This window comes from Engystomops pustulosus, chromosome 10, assembly GCF_040894005.1.
Source record: "Engystomops pustulosus chromosome 10, aEngPut4.maternal, whole genome shotgun sequence".
Taxonomy (NCBI): domain Eukaryota; kingdom Metazoa; phylum Chordata; class Amphibia; order Anura; family Leptodactylidae; genus Engystomops; species Engystomops pustulosus.
Window position 1 is genome coordinate 21,576,286 of NC_092420.1, and position 13,612 is coordinate 21,589,897.

The window sequence follows — 13,612 nt, forward strand, 5'->3', positions numbered from 1 at the left end:
TGAGATCTAACACAGCAACGCACCAAGAGGCTGGGGAGCTATTTAATTGCAGAGATCTAAGAACACAGCAGTGTTAGGACACTCCCCCAAGTTCAGCTACAATCCTGAACTAGAAATACATTTTCACAGGCCTGTTGCTACAACAGCACAAACAAAGTCATGGTTATACTGATCTCCTGGGACAATAATTAATACTGTTTGTATGATTAAAACTATTTTTCCCTCTGAACTATATTTTGGGGAGAAAAAAAAGACCTTGCATGACCACTGTCCAATACTAATGGTTACGTGTAAACACACAGGAGGTCATATATCAGGGCTTGTAGGAATTGTGATTATCTCCCCTTCTACGCCAAGTAAAGGGGGCTGTACTTGGTGGAGTGGGTCATTTTATCCCCCATTATGGTGCACCAGATATAGCCTGCACCCATTCGTGCCCTTACTAAAGCGCAATTTTTGGCATATACTTGTACGCCTCCAAAAGTCAGTTCAAAACACCAAACCAAAGATTTTTCCAATATGTAAATCTGCCACTGTTAGTAAAGAAATACATTTTTGCAAATATTTGAAATGAATTAGCAGAATTGAAATGAAAGTGATTTCCCGCATTTATCTTTTGGAGGGGCTTCAAGATTTTACTTTAAGGCCTAATTCTGCATCAGAAAATCTGCAGCATATCCCATACGAGTATTTGTATCCTTACTATGCGTTTATGCTACTATTTCAGATTGTATTGCCCTACGATTCAGTTCAACTTTTACATGGAATTTACAACATTTCCAAAAGTTCATTCACCTCTTCTTACTCTGATCTGTACAGCAAGGCACAATGGTGGTCCTGCTAGAATCTGCAGGGATAGGGGGATTCGCTATGGGGTAGATCTCCATGCAGGGTGATGTTTCAGTCTGTGGGTTTATGGTATTGCAGGTGTGAATATTGGGTTTGGAAAGTGAAGTGATTTGCATGTTCTTTAAATAGGGAAACAGATTGCTCTGCCTGTGTATTACAGCGGAGTGTAGCTGAACTTAAACACATGGGTGTGAATTGCCACCATTAGGGTAAGGTACAATAAACGCAACATTACTATAAAATATACATCTGTTAGTGAAACTTAACCAACTTTCAACACATTAACGTGAATGAGCCCATAAACTTCAAAAAGTTTTGGAAACTTTTAAACATGTCTCACTGTGGCAGAATGCCCCCCTAACCATGTTCTTCATATTCAACCAAAATAAGCAAGATAGATGATCAGACCGAGATCAGCACCCGACTCCCCCTGGATAGGATGAGCTGTAATACCAAGCACAGGCCCTATGTTATGCGTGGCAGTGTGCTCAGTAGTATGAGAAGAGACAGAAGTGTTCACCCAAGTGCTACTGTCTGTTTAATAGGAAGTTACGGAACATTCCCTAGTTTTGTGCAAGTTCGTAGAAGTATGTGGGACAAAAGCTAAGGAAATATCCTCAAAAACAACCCAAAAATCTAAGTGAAATCTGCAGATTGCTCTATTGGATTGGTTGCCTGACAAAACAGGGTTGCACTGTCCCATAGAGAAGCAGAGGATCCTCCAATGGGTCCAGGTTCTAAAACACATTGATGGACCCAAGAGGTCAAACAAAATACCCAATATGGAGGTTAGATGGGTTTTTTTCTACTAAAGTGTCAACTTTAATAGAGACGAGCGGAGATGACATTTGGGTTGGGCTATGCAACCTGGAAATGTTGCCCGATTGGCGGAGGTGATCCCCTTGGCCAATCATAGCCAAGACTGGTTGTTAGGGGCTACAATGTGCCGGATTGAGTGTTTGGCAGCCAATCTGCCAAGATGTCAGATCGGGCTCAAGGAACCCCTGGTACAACAATGACAGGGTTATACTTATCAATACAATAACAGGGATACCACTCATGCCATATGTTATCAGCCCTGTGCCTCTGTGTGTTTCTATAGGTTCAGAGAATGGGAGAAATTCTCAATCATTTGACTTCCTACAATTTCCTGCCACTTCCTTGCATATAGTACAATCACATGTGTAACACACACCTACACACTATTATACACACACTACTAGAACATAAAATCATTACACATACACATCACAGCTAATGATCACTCGCTGTTCCCATAAGATTATTTTAATCTTTCGTCACTGTCCTCGGGGGCCTTATTATATCCATAACACAAACATACAAGAAGAAAAAAAAAATCATCCTGACAATTAGAGTTTAACCCTCTATTCTGGCGCCATCAGATATGACATTCTTCCAGCGTAGAGCCGCACCTGTCCTGCACCTCTCCATATACCTGAACACAGCCCAGACCACACCCTGCCTCACCTGTAGCCTGCACGCCCCGTGTGGGTGCAAACACAATGATAAAAAAAAAACACAACACCATAAAAAAAAAATAATAAAACACACAAACAAAGGGGTCTGTAACAATTCCTGAGAGTAGTCAGAGTGTAAAACAGACAATAAGACAGGTGTGCACGGTGCGGCCTGTCCTAGAGACTCAGCCAATGCAAAGCCACATAACAATAAACCCAAAAATAACAATCCACACGCCCGGAATCTAAAGAGTACGAGTCACGACCTCCTTCTCACTCTTGATAGAAGTTATAGGACTTTGCAATTTCAACTAAAAATACACAGTTAACCCTTTCACATAATGCGACAGAGCAAAAATGAATGAACTCTTGTTATATAATTGTAGTTACTCTGTGCACTTATGCCCTTAGACTAGACAATTTTCTCGGATGCTTAAAGTGCATTCACACTGCGCAGTTAAAAAAAAAAAAACGCATACAAAAAAAAAAAAACTGTATAAAAATACATTTTGGCTTCAGAAACCCAATAAGGATTTGAGAACCTGCGATATATGTTTCGGAATGCTAAGGATTCATCAAATGTTGCAATTTATTAAACTATTCAAAACAATAAACTGCTGCAATTTAAAAAGAAAACGTTGTTGCAACTTATTCTACGAGAACTTAAATTTCATTCGTTCGTATCGCACTGCGCTTTTTTGAACATACAACCAAAAAAAAAAGCGTAGCCAATCCGCCAGGTGTGAACATAACCCTTGTCATTCATTTCTCTGAAGATATAAATAAACTAGAAGAAAAGTTTTGGGGTAGTTTAATTTTGAGATGCAGGCTGCAGCAATAGATGGGATGTAAGTGTGCAGCACTTTGGGAGGTAAGTCCTCAGGGACACCATTCATTCCTACCTATGGACACCAGCTTGATGTTCTCCTTCTCCAGGAACTCCAGGGCTACAGACACGTTCTCCAGCTGCATCTGGCTGAAGGTAGGTCTCTGGTGGTACTTGCGGTACATCCTCTTCTGGCTCAGCACCTCCAGCAGGGCGATAAGTCGCAGCCCGTCGCTCAGGTCGGTCTGCAGGTTTCCTATCCTCTTGTTCACACACTTGAGGTGCTCGTTGCACCAGCGGGTGAAGGTGTTCTGCTGGATCTTCTTCCATGGCGCGTCCTCCGCCAGGTCCTTCTCGGTCACCGGCATGTCGGTAAGTGTGCGGTAGGTGTGCAGGAGCTGCGGTGTGCACAGGAGCTGTGCGGGATGTGATGTCTCCTGCCTCTGGCGCTTCTGCACATGTGCGGGGCAGCTCCTCCTCCCCTCAGGTTCTCCTCCTCATTGCTGGGGCACCGGTGCCATCTGCTGGGGGCACTGCACCAGCCCTCGGGGACAGTTCAGACCTGCAGGAAAACCGCCGCTTGTTCTATTCACATTCTATAATTCTATAAAAGAACTTTGACATTTTTTCTGGCAAATTTTATTCTGCAATATTTATTCAGCTTTGTCCTAGTGTTTGTGTTTTCTTGCCTTTTTTTAACACAAGTTAAAAATCAAAAAAAGTGTATTATTTTATTCCATACAAAAATAAAACGGATTTTATGCCATCGTGGATGTAGAGACGTCCATACTACCTTTTCTTTCCTACGGGCTGGGGCGTAACTTGAGGGGGTGCAGAGGGTGTGATCGCAACCGGGCCCAGGGGGCTTAGGGGCCCTTATGGTGTCACTTTCCCATATGAGAAGATTAGTACTATATACCATACATTATAGTCGGGGCGTGGCACAGACTTTGCACTGCGGCCCATCAGCTTCTAGTTACGCCACTGCCTACGGGTTTAACATGTCACTTAAAAATGACAATTAACATCAATGTAAATTTTATGTCATCCATTATTTTCGGCAAGGATCCATTATCCATTCATTTTTTGGACAGAAAAAATAAGGGAGGCTGCAGTACTTTTCCTTAGTTTGAAAAAAAACGCATGGATAACGGATAATAATAATAATTCCGTTATTTATATAGCGCACACAGATTACGCAGCGCTGCACAGATCTTGCCAAATCAGTCCCTGCCAAACTGGTCATAACGGATGACATAAAATTTACAATGATGTTAATGAGATTTTTAACGGTAGTGTGAACTGAGCCTTACCTGCACACAAATGTGGACCAAATTGGATGGAGGAAAACGGATGTGAATATTGTTTTTTCTTGGCTGATTTGCTTCAGTCCTACATCAGTTCTTCATGGAGACTCAGGGGCAGATTTATCAAGCTGTCTGAAAGTCAGAATATTTCTAGTTGCCCATGGCAACCAATCACAGCTCCCCTTTAAAATATTCATGAGTACTGCTAAAAAGAAAGCTGAGCTGTGATTGGTTGCCATGGGCAACTAGAAATATTCTGACTTTCAGACTGCTTGATAAATCTGCCCCTCACTTATAGGCTTATCAGGATTTTATAGGCCACTTTTTTTGTGTACAGGTACTGAAATAATTTGCATGTACAGGGGTTATAATGTTAATGTTATAATCTGTGAACTTTCAACACTGAACATTCTCAGGTTATAGTGCAATAAAATTGTACCCCAGAGGTAGTTGCCTGGATTGCCCTGATGTATCTGGTGAGTGCCCGGGGTCGGCGAATTCATCATACGGCGACGCACAGACCACCATCGTATGATAAATTACCCTCATCAGTGATACCTGAAAAACAGTTCTGACTAGGACACCTCTACTACGTAACGGATTGGGCACACAGTTTATTTACCTTGAACACATTGGGGCAGATTTACTTACGAGGATTCGGGTCTGCCGCGATTCACTAAGGTCGTGCGTCCAATTTCCTGCATGTGTCGCTTCCACGCTGAGATCTGCCGGAGTTCACCTTCTTCTTCCTGGTGCATGTGAGTGCTTGATCTTGCGACACAATTCCATTTTTAAATTCCGCGGTCTGTCCGAATCCGTCGGGTTGTCCGACGGCATGCCCCCTGATTTCTGTTGCATGCAAGCCGGCGCAGAGGCGCCACAATCTGATCGCGTGCGCCAAAATCCCGGGGCAATTCGGCCCAGCACGGAAATATTCGGGAAACGCGACCAAATCGCGGTCCTCAGACCCTTAGTAAATCAGCCCCAGTGTGACCATGGGGGTTAATTTCTGATAGGCCGACAAGTCACTCCCCATCCACACCCCCTCCCCATCATGACAAATACATCAAGAGGCTTAGACCACCTGATGTACCCCTCAGGCAAAACTACACCTGGCCAAACCTGGTGTATTTTTGCGTAAAAACCTGGGAACACTCAGCTGGGGGCCGTGGCCCCCTCCATTCCCACATGGTGTCAATGTGACAAAATGACAAGAAATTGAGATTATTTCAGTTTTTATAGGCCAGAAAACTGATGTAGAAGCGCTGCTAAATTTCCCCCATGTTTTTGCTCCATTAAACAGTACAGCTTGTCCTAATCAGAACCGGTTTCACTGACCCGCGTCTACAATAGTCACTGCCCCCTTTCTGGGTGGTTCTTGTTCATGAATGATAAAAATTTGGAACCAAGGTAAGTCAAAAACACTAAAAGCAAAAACTCAGGAAAAAAATTGGAAAGTTACTAATAAAGCGATGGGTCAGATACACTCAGTAATACCCTGATCATGGCACTACAGGAGACAGGTAAGCTCTGAGTTTGCCTATCTACACCAGTCAGACAGTGAGGGAGTGGCAGCGCACATATTCGTCCTAGTGCTCCATTCACACAGGATATTGTTGGGGGTTGCAGCAGGTTATCCCCTATTCTATGGATAAGAACTTTAAAACTTGGGCCAACTTCTAGAAGCTCTTGGAGTGGACACTTAGACCTGTCCTCCAGGCACAGTCTTCTTTCTTCCCCTCTGAAGCATTGCTTTATAACTCTGTAGAGTCATCTTCACATCCTGACCCCACATGTTCTGCCGCACTGACACATAATAATGACCCATCCCAAGAACCCGTTTGTCTGGTCCTCAGTGACATGGATTGTTGACCTCTGCTGGCAGTGACGGAGTAAAGTACAGGTCTTTAGGGGAACAAGTCCTCAGGGTGGATTTCTCATCTGGCGATGTAGGATCTTCTAAGGAGAGAATACACAGGTGTTTACAAGGTCTAGACCGATGTCTCATCTGTGCTCGGGAATGCTCTGTACATATGTCACAACCGCTGCCCCCATCCAGGACTGTGGTGAAATCACATATATAATGTACACACCTGTATTGCACAACCTGCCTGTTATATACAGAAGGTGCGGTTCTTCTCACTTCTGACACCACAACTCTGGATTAGGCAATGTATGGGTTACCTGAAGAAGAAATTACTGTTTTGTTATGGCACTTCTTCTCCTCTTCTTTACTTGACCTTAGAACCTTCAGTTAGACCTCAAATTATGTCAGATGTCTACAAGGGTGAGGAAAAATAACATTTAAAGGGTTCTAACCTCACAGGACTTCGCTGAGACCCTGAATGGCCACTCTTATGAATGCCAACACTTCCGGTTTGTGTCATCTTACCGGCTGGGAGCAGAGTAGTTCTAGTATTCCAGCATCCCAGGAACTTTCCGAAGAAACCAAGAGCCCCTCCAATCTCATACAGTATGATTTGCAGATGACATATTTGTAGGGATGATTTCTCTATTCCAAGTTGAAGATGAGTGACTTTGGGACCTTCTTGTGGTATCAGATAAATAATGCTGAAAGCCAGCTGCTTTACAAAGGATGACAGGGAGGGTGACCTTGGATGGTGCGGGTTGCGATGACATAGACTCAACACATATTTAGGTATTTGGACAATCAATTATCCCCATCTTAATAGAATAGTGAAGGAATTGCAGGTACGGCTGACAGTGAGTTTTGGGAGTCCTTCGTATCCATTATAAACATTGCTACTGTTATTAAAACATGATAATTAGAAGATACAAAGAAGCAGCTTATTACTAAGAGACACAATATGAGCATGGACGGCTCTATGCACCTGAACCAATACCCCACTGTATATCACCATACAACCCTCTACGGAAAACTTGGTCTTACAGGAAGGGAGTCACTTTATTAGAGTTATTGTAACAGAGGGTGAAACAATACCATGGCTAGAATTTGGGGCAAAACATGACCTAAACATTTGGGGTCTAGTCACGCTTTACAATATAGTCAGATTAAATTGAGGGCATAAGACATAAGTATAATGGAAGAAGCAGGACCCTCTGATATATTAATGGTAACAGGAGCGAAATAGGACTCCACGCCCAGCATACATGTGGATATCCAAAGTTAAAAGTGATGGAAAATTACCAGTTTCGTGAGATTTAGGTGATTTTGATACGGCAATGGAACTATTATCCGGATGGGACAAAGTATTGGAATGGGATGATGATAAACAAGCAGTGGTGATACATAACCTCCCTAAGCATAAGGCAATGTATGATTTACCATAGAAAGATGCTGTCCACTTACCTTTGCCAATGCCCCAAGTGTGATTTGTAGAAGGTAAGTCCTTTACAAAAAAAAAAGTGTTTCAATAATTTTGGACAGGGATCACACACATTATACCAAGAGTGTGGCAGAAAGACCTGCACCTTCAGCCATAGACAATGTTGTTTTACTGCTTCCTAGAAAACCTGAGTATCGATATGAAGAAATATTACATAAAAATATAATACATAGAGCACTGACACAGCCAGAAATGTATACTATATACCTGGCTTCAGTTGTCCATATCGGGATGAAGGGAAGGTCCTCAAGACTAAGAAAATATTGGAGAGACGGAGAGACACAAAGATAACAAACACAAAAAAATGGAAAGACAAATTTAAAATAAACACCAAAAAATACAGATATAAAGTAAAATAAACAAGTAGTGTTACGATCCTGGTACCATGAAAGTCCATCAAAACCACTCACTGCTTTCAACAATTTAGGTAATTTGTTTTACAGTTAAGTATTATGAGGGTTATTTACTTTAGTTTTCTATGGGTTACATAAGAGTAGCTGCCAAGTTTTGAGGTTATGGGTTGTATGGGCAGAGAATAAATACTATAAATGTTCATATCAACAGAAAACACACGATAGAGATCAATATAGTCAATTATGTTAAATTTTTACGAGATTGTTACTTAGGTGACGCACACAAATAGACGGTAGCGCAGGACATGGCACGATTTTATCTTTTTAAATGACCCTTAAGTTAAATAGTTTCATGTAATTCTCTGCAGACCATATGAAATGTCAATGGATTTTGCATCTTGAGAGATATACAAGGCGACAATGTGAAAGCAGGAAGCCTGAGCAGGAGGGGGCAGTAATACAATGAACACGTAGCGCTCGCCGCCAGTTCATACCGCAATGGCTGCCAAGACAAGGTTATATCGATTGCATATTCTGTGCAAGAATAAAAAGGAGCATTAAGCACAAAAAGCAATTTAGAAGAGGAAGGTGATCCCTTTCCTGTGGAATGTGCAAAAAGGAAGCAGATATTAGTCCTATAAAAATACATTGTGTCCAGTAATGGGCTGCGCAGCAGCGTCCTGGAAGGATCTACAGATCATAGAGAGGCGCGCTGTCTTGGGGTTGTGCTGGACTCCGATCTCTCCTTTGCACCATAAAAACTATTCAAGAATCCAATAATTTCTTACAATGGAAACCTCTAAAACACTAATTGTCGCTCTGATTTACCCTTGTCTAGACTACAGTAACTCCCTACTAATCTGTCTTCCATTTCCATTAAACTCTCTCCTCTACAATCTATTCTTATTGCAGCAGCCAGGCTCGTCTTTCAGACCAAACGCTACACGGATGCCTCCAGTTTGTGCCAATTACTGCACTGGCTGCCTGTATACTTCCGATTACAGTTTAAAATAAAGCACAAAGCTCTGCATAATGCTGCCACTCTTTACCTCTTCTCTTTCATCTCAGTCTATCACCCAACCCTCAATCTGCCAGTGATATTAGATTATTCTCTTCCTTAATCACACCTCACACTCACGTTTCCAGGGCTTCTCCCAAGCTGCACCAATTCCCTGTAAATTCCTACCCCGGTCTATCACACCAATACCCAACGTCCAAAGCTTCAAATGTGCTCTTTGACCTATCCTCCATCCTCAATCATATTGTAGCCTACTATACTCCAGCCACCTCCTGTATCCTCCAGCCACCTCCTGTATCCTCCAGCCTCCTCCTGTCCTCCAGCCTCCTCCTGTCCTCCATCCTCAATCATATTGTGGCCTACTATACTCCAGCCTCCTCCTGTATCCTCCAGCCACCTCCTGTATCCTCCAGCCTCCTCCTGTATCCTCCAGCCTCCTCCTGTCCTCCATCCTCAATCATATTGTAGCCTTCTGTCCTCCAGCCTCCTCCTGTATCCTCCAGCCTACTCCTGTCCTCCATCCTCAATCATATTGTAGCCTACTGTCCTCCAGCCTCCTCCTGTGGCCCGTTGTCCGATAGCTTCTTCCTGCGCCATCCTGTCCTCCATCCTCAATCATATTGTAGCCTACTGTTCGTATAGATAGGTTGTTAAGTTGCATTGGGACCACAAATGAACTCTGGGGCTCTGTTAAGCCCCAGGATAAAGAGGTTGTATCCAAGGAAAAGGTGTCATAAAACTGCATTGTGTTATACAAAATTAGTTATCTAACTGCTAGTTTAAGCACCACCTCTGCTGTTTTGGGGTAATGTGCCATTCAGATGATAAATCTCCCCTCAGTGGTGACACCTGGAAAGTCTCGGCATGTCATATGAAAGGTAGGAATGTAGGAGTCAGACAACTTCCAGTTTGTATGGATGACCACTTTAAGCTAAGGGGACACATCTGTTTTAATCCATCGTCTATTGGAGTCACTGGATATACTGTATATTTACTGTACAATGAGCTCCTCCTTGTGGCCATAAACATATGTAAGTGAGTTTTCCTCGTATCAACCTCCAACTAGAAGTAATTATCTGGGAACCATCCATAGAGATTAGTATTACATGTCTGCAAGCGTCCGGGCCCGTCAGCAGCCGCCAGCCTGAGGTTAATATGACAAACATGTGGAGGAAGGGAACGTCTGATGCACGGGGTTTCCTTCCTTTGTGCGGACACAATACCCTGTACTAATATTATAGTTATTCTTACACTTATTACAGGACACAATGACATATAAATAGTCATTAGGTAATTTACCAAAACATTTCTATTAATATTTCTGCTCCGCTTTCTTGATATATAAAGTGAAGCCTCCTGTCCTTTACCTCATCAGCCAGACATTCCTGACCATAAAATGGCCGCAGATGGAGGGTCATGTGACCTCTGTCCATGAACAATCGCAAGTTGGAGATCACATGACCCTCCATCTGCGGCCATTTTCTTGTCAGGAATGTCTGACTGATGAAGTAACAGACAGGAGGCTTCACTTTAATTTACCAATATACATGTATTAATTGCTCTGCTTTGCTTTCCTGATATGTAAAGTGAAGCCTCCTGTCTTTTACCTCATCAGCCGGACATTCCTGACAAGAAAATGGCCGCAGACAGAGGATTATGTGATCACTATCTGCCCATGAACAATCTACCATTCCAGGACTTTGAATACTAACATAAGGTCCTGGCAGGGGGATTGCTCATAAACGATTAGGATCACATGACCCTCCATCTGCAGCCATATTATGGACAGGAATGTCCGGCTGATGAGGTAAAAGACATTTCTGAACCAGAGGCTCTTACTTTATATTTAAAGAAAGAGGCTCAGAACTTGTAATCCATGTAAATTACCTCATATCCTGCCCACACTTATTACAAAACCCATGAGGTAAAGTGGCCAACCCCTTTAAGGTGTTCTTCTAGTAGTTGATACTGCAGGAGGAACCATGTGGAATACTTTTCTTAGGTAAAGTTACATTAGGTAGAGATTTTACTACAAATTCTCACAGATTTGGGCACATATTTTCCCAATAGACCACGTTTTGGTTGGGTGGTGTATGTCTTTTATAGCAATAGGATGAGGGCATTGTTCATACATGACTCTCGCTACAGTTTCCTTCGTTCACATTTTTCCTATTTTGAAGACCACCAGTATAAATGTGGCACTATAAAGAGATTACCAACATTCATTTTCACCCCCCCTATTGCACTGCCCGATCATAAGTGTTTAAAGGACATGTACCATCACGATCTAGATTGTAAACCAAGCATTCGGACATACTGGTGTGTGCCCCCTCTGGCAGGATCTGCTCTTCTTTTAGCTTCTTATGCCATTTAAAAAAAAAAAAAAAAAAAAAAAAGCTTTTAAAATTATACAAATGAGCCTCAGGGGCTCCGTAGGTGTTAATGCTCATTGGCATAATTTGTATTATTTCTTAAAAACAATGGCATAGGAAGCTTAAAGAAGAGCGGATCACGTCAAAGGGGGCACACACCAGTATGTCAGTGTGCTTGGTTTACAATCCTTCATCCTGGTGGTAGATGTCTTTTAAGGTAATTGTTTCTTCTTGGAGCGGTTCGGTGACTGCAGTTTTGTCCCTGAATTGCAGTAATATAATGTATCACATAGCTGAGCATCACTCCCTGTGATTTTGAGTATACTCTATGTGAAGTTGCTTTCATTAAATTCTCCAGAATGTATAAAGTTGGAGCCGTTCTATAACAAGCCGTGACGAGATAAAAGAAATATTTAGCATGACTGGAATAGATGCCGTGTGATACATGAGACGGTATTAACTGCAGCACCATGGGCAGTATGTGAAGTCATTTTCTTCCTGTGCTGTGTAAACCACAGTTACCTCATGGTCTATAGCACCTTCTAGAAATCATAACTAATAGCAGTCAGGAGTCTGGTATGCACAAAAGCCATGGTGCTGGGTGACGGGATACATCCGATTACTCAACGTCTAACCCTCTTACACTATCCCCTTACTCCTGCAGCCGTTTATAATGTATGTGCACCCCCGCAGACATGTCCTATAAATAGAACACCCATAAAACTCTAGAACCAGTGGTAATAGACTGTATTACCACTATCCGCCTGTAGCAGGCGCTCACAGTGCACAATTCTACAGCTCTCGTCACATTTTATACTGGCTGTATAATTTTATATGCACTTAGCTCCCTCTAGTGGTGACTGCAATAATTCATTTATCAAGAAAGAAAATAAAGCAGAGCTCCCCGGTACAGGTCCTAATATTGTGGAGGTACACTTTGTGTTACCAAAAGCTGCTGGTTTTCAGGGATCCCATAAGATCTCTGAAAGTTTCCTGTTGTATCCAAGATTACAGTAACAATTCCTTGCAATTTTGAGTGTTAAATGAATTACAGTCTCCATCATTTCCACACTGACTTGTTGGAACCTTAAGGCAGAATTCACACGTGACGTTTGTGTTGCATTTTGATCCCGTGGATAGGGCCCAACGTGTGTGTGTGTACGTGTGTGTGTGTACGTGTGTGTGTGTGAGGGGGGGGGGTTCTCAGTGCTGAGATCCCCACAGATCGCGAAAATGAGGGGTCCGATGGACCTCTTGCCGCTCCTCAAACTAATGGAGCAGACGGCCGCACATGACCGTTCTGCTCCATTAATCTTTATGGAGCTGAGGGAAATTGCAGAGTACTGCGCTCACTGATCACCGTCAGCTCCATAGAGATTAATGGAGCAGAACGGTCATGCACAGCTGTCTGCTCCATTAGTTTGAATAGCGGCGAGGGGGTCGGTTAGACCACTCGTTTTCGTGATTTGTGGGGGTCTCAACAAGGATACCCCACTGATCAGCAAGTTAGGCCTTATCCCATTGATAGGGCCTAACTTCAGTTTGTGGGAAAACCCCTATATCAGTGATGGCTAACCTATGACACGCGTGTCAGTGCTGACACGCATAGCCATTTTCACTGACACGCGGCTGCCTGAGAGTTAAGTTTCATCCTACATGACCAGGTGCAGTAGCCGGGAGGCTGAGAGACTGCACTGAGCTTCCAGCACTCCCCCCTCCTCCTCCTCCCCCGGGCCGGCCCCTCCCCATGTGTGAGCTGTGCCTAGTGTCTCCAGTCAGAACAGGTATCAGCATGGGGCACAGCAGGAGAGGTGACCCGGCCATACACCCAGGAGGCTCCTCTGCAGCTCCTGATAGTTGTGGTGGGGGGAGGATGGCAACACAGTCAGAGGTCACATCGCTGCTGCCTTGTGTGATGTCCCAGCAGCTGCCTCCTCTACACTGACCATCTCCGCAGCAGGGGCAAGGGAGGACAACCACTCTCATCATATAGTAAGTAAGGTCAGTGCACTGTATGATAGAAGACAGTTATCAAGGATTG

At 43.3% G+C, this 13,612-nt stretch overlaps 1 protein-coding gene and 1 long non-coding RNA gene across 5 annotated transcripts in view; both read right to left on the reverse strand.

The window, feature by feature from the left end:
• Positions 1–3,611, reverse strand: part of FLNB (filamin B) — a 136,712-nt gene extending 133,101 nt beyond the window's left edge. For all 4 annotated transcript variants that reach the window (XM_072126653.1, XM_072126651.1, XM_072126652.1 and 1 more), the window contains exon 1: positions 3,230–3,611. In XM_072126653.1, the coding sequence (XP_071982754.1) occupies positions 3,230–3,521 (292 nt within the window). In that variant the 5' untranslated portion in view covers positions 3,522–3,611. The remainder of the gene's footprint in view (positions 1–3,229) is intronic.
• A 2,131-nt stretch (positions 3,612–5,742) lies between these two features.
• Positions 5,743–8,114, reverse strand: LOC140104835 (uncharacterized). Its single transcript, XR_011850426.1, has 4 exons — positions 8,036–8,114; positions 7,792–7,831; positions 6,554–6,644; positions 5,743–6,419 (listed from the first exon to the last, which is right to left on the reverse strand). It is a non-coding gene; the product is annotated as an uncharacterized lncRNA (long non-coding RNA).
• Positions 8,115–13,612: the final 5,498 nt, after the last annotated feature.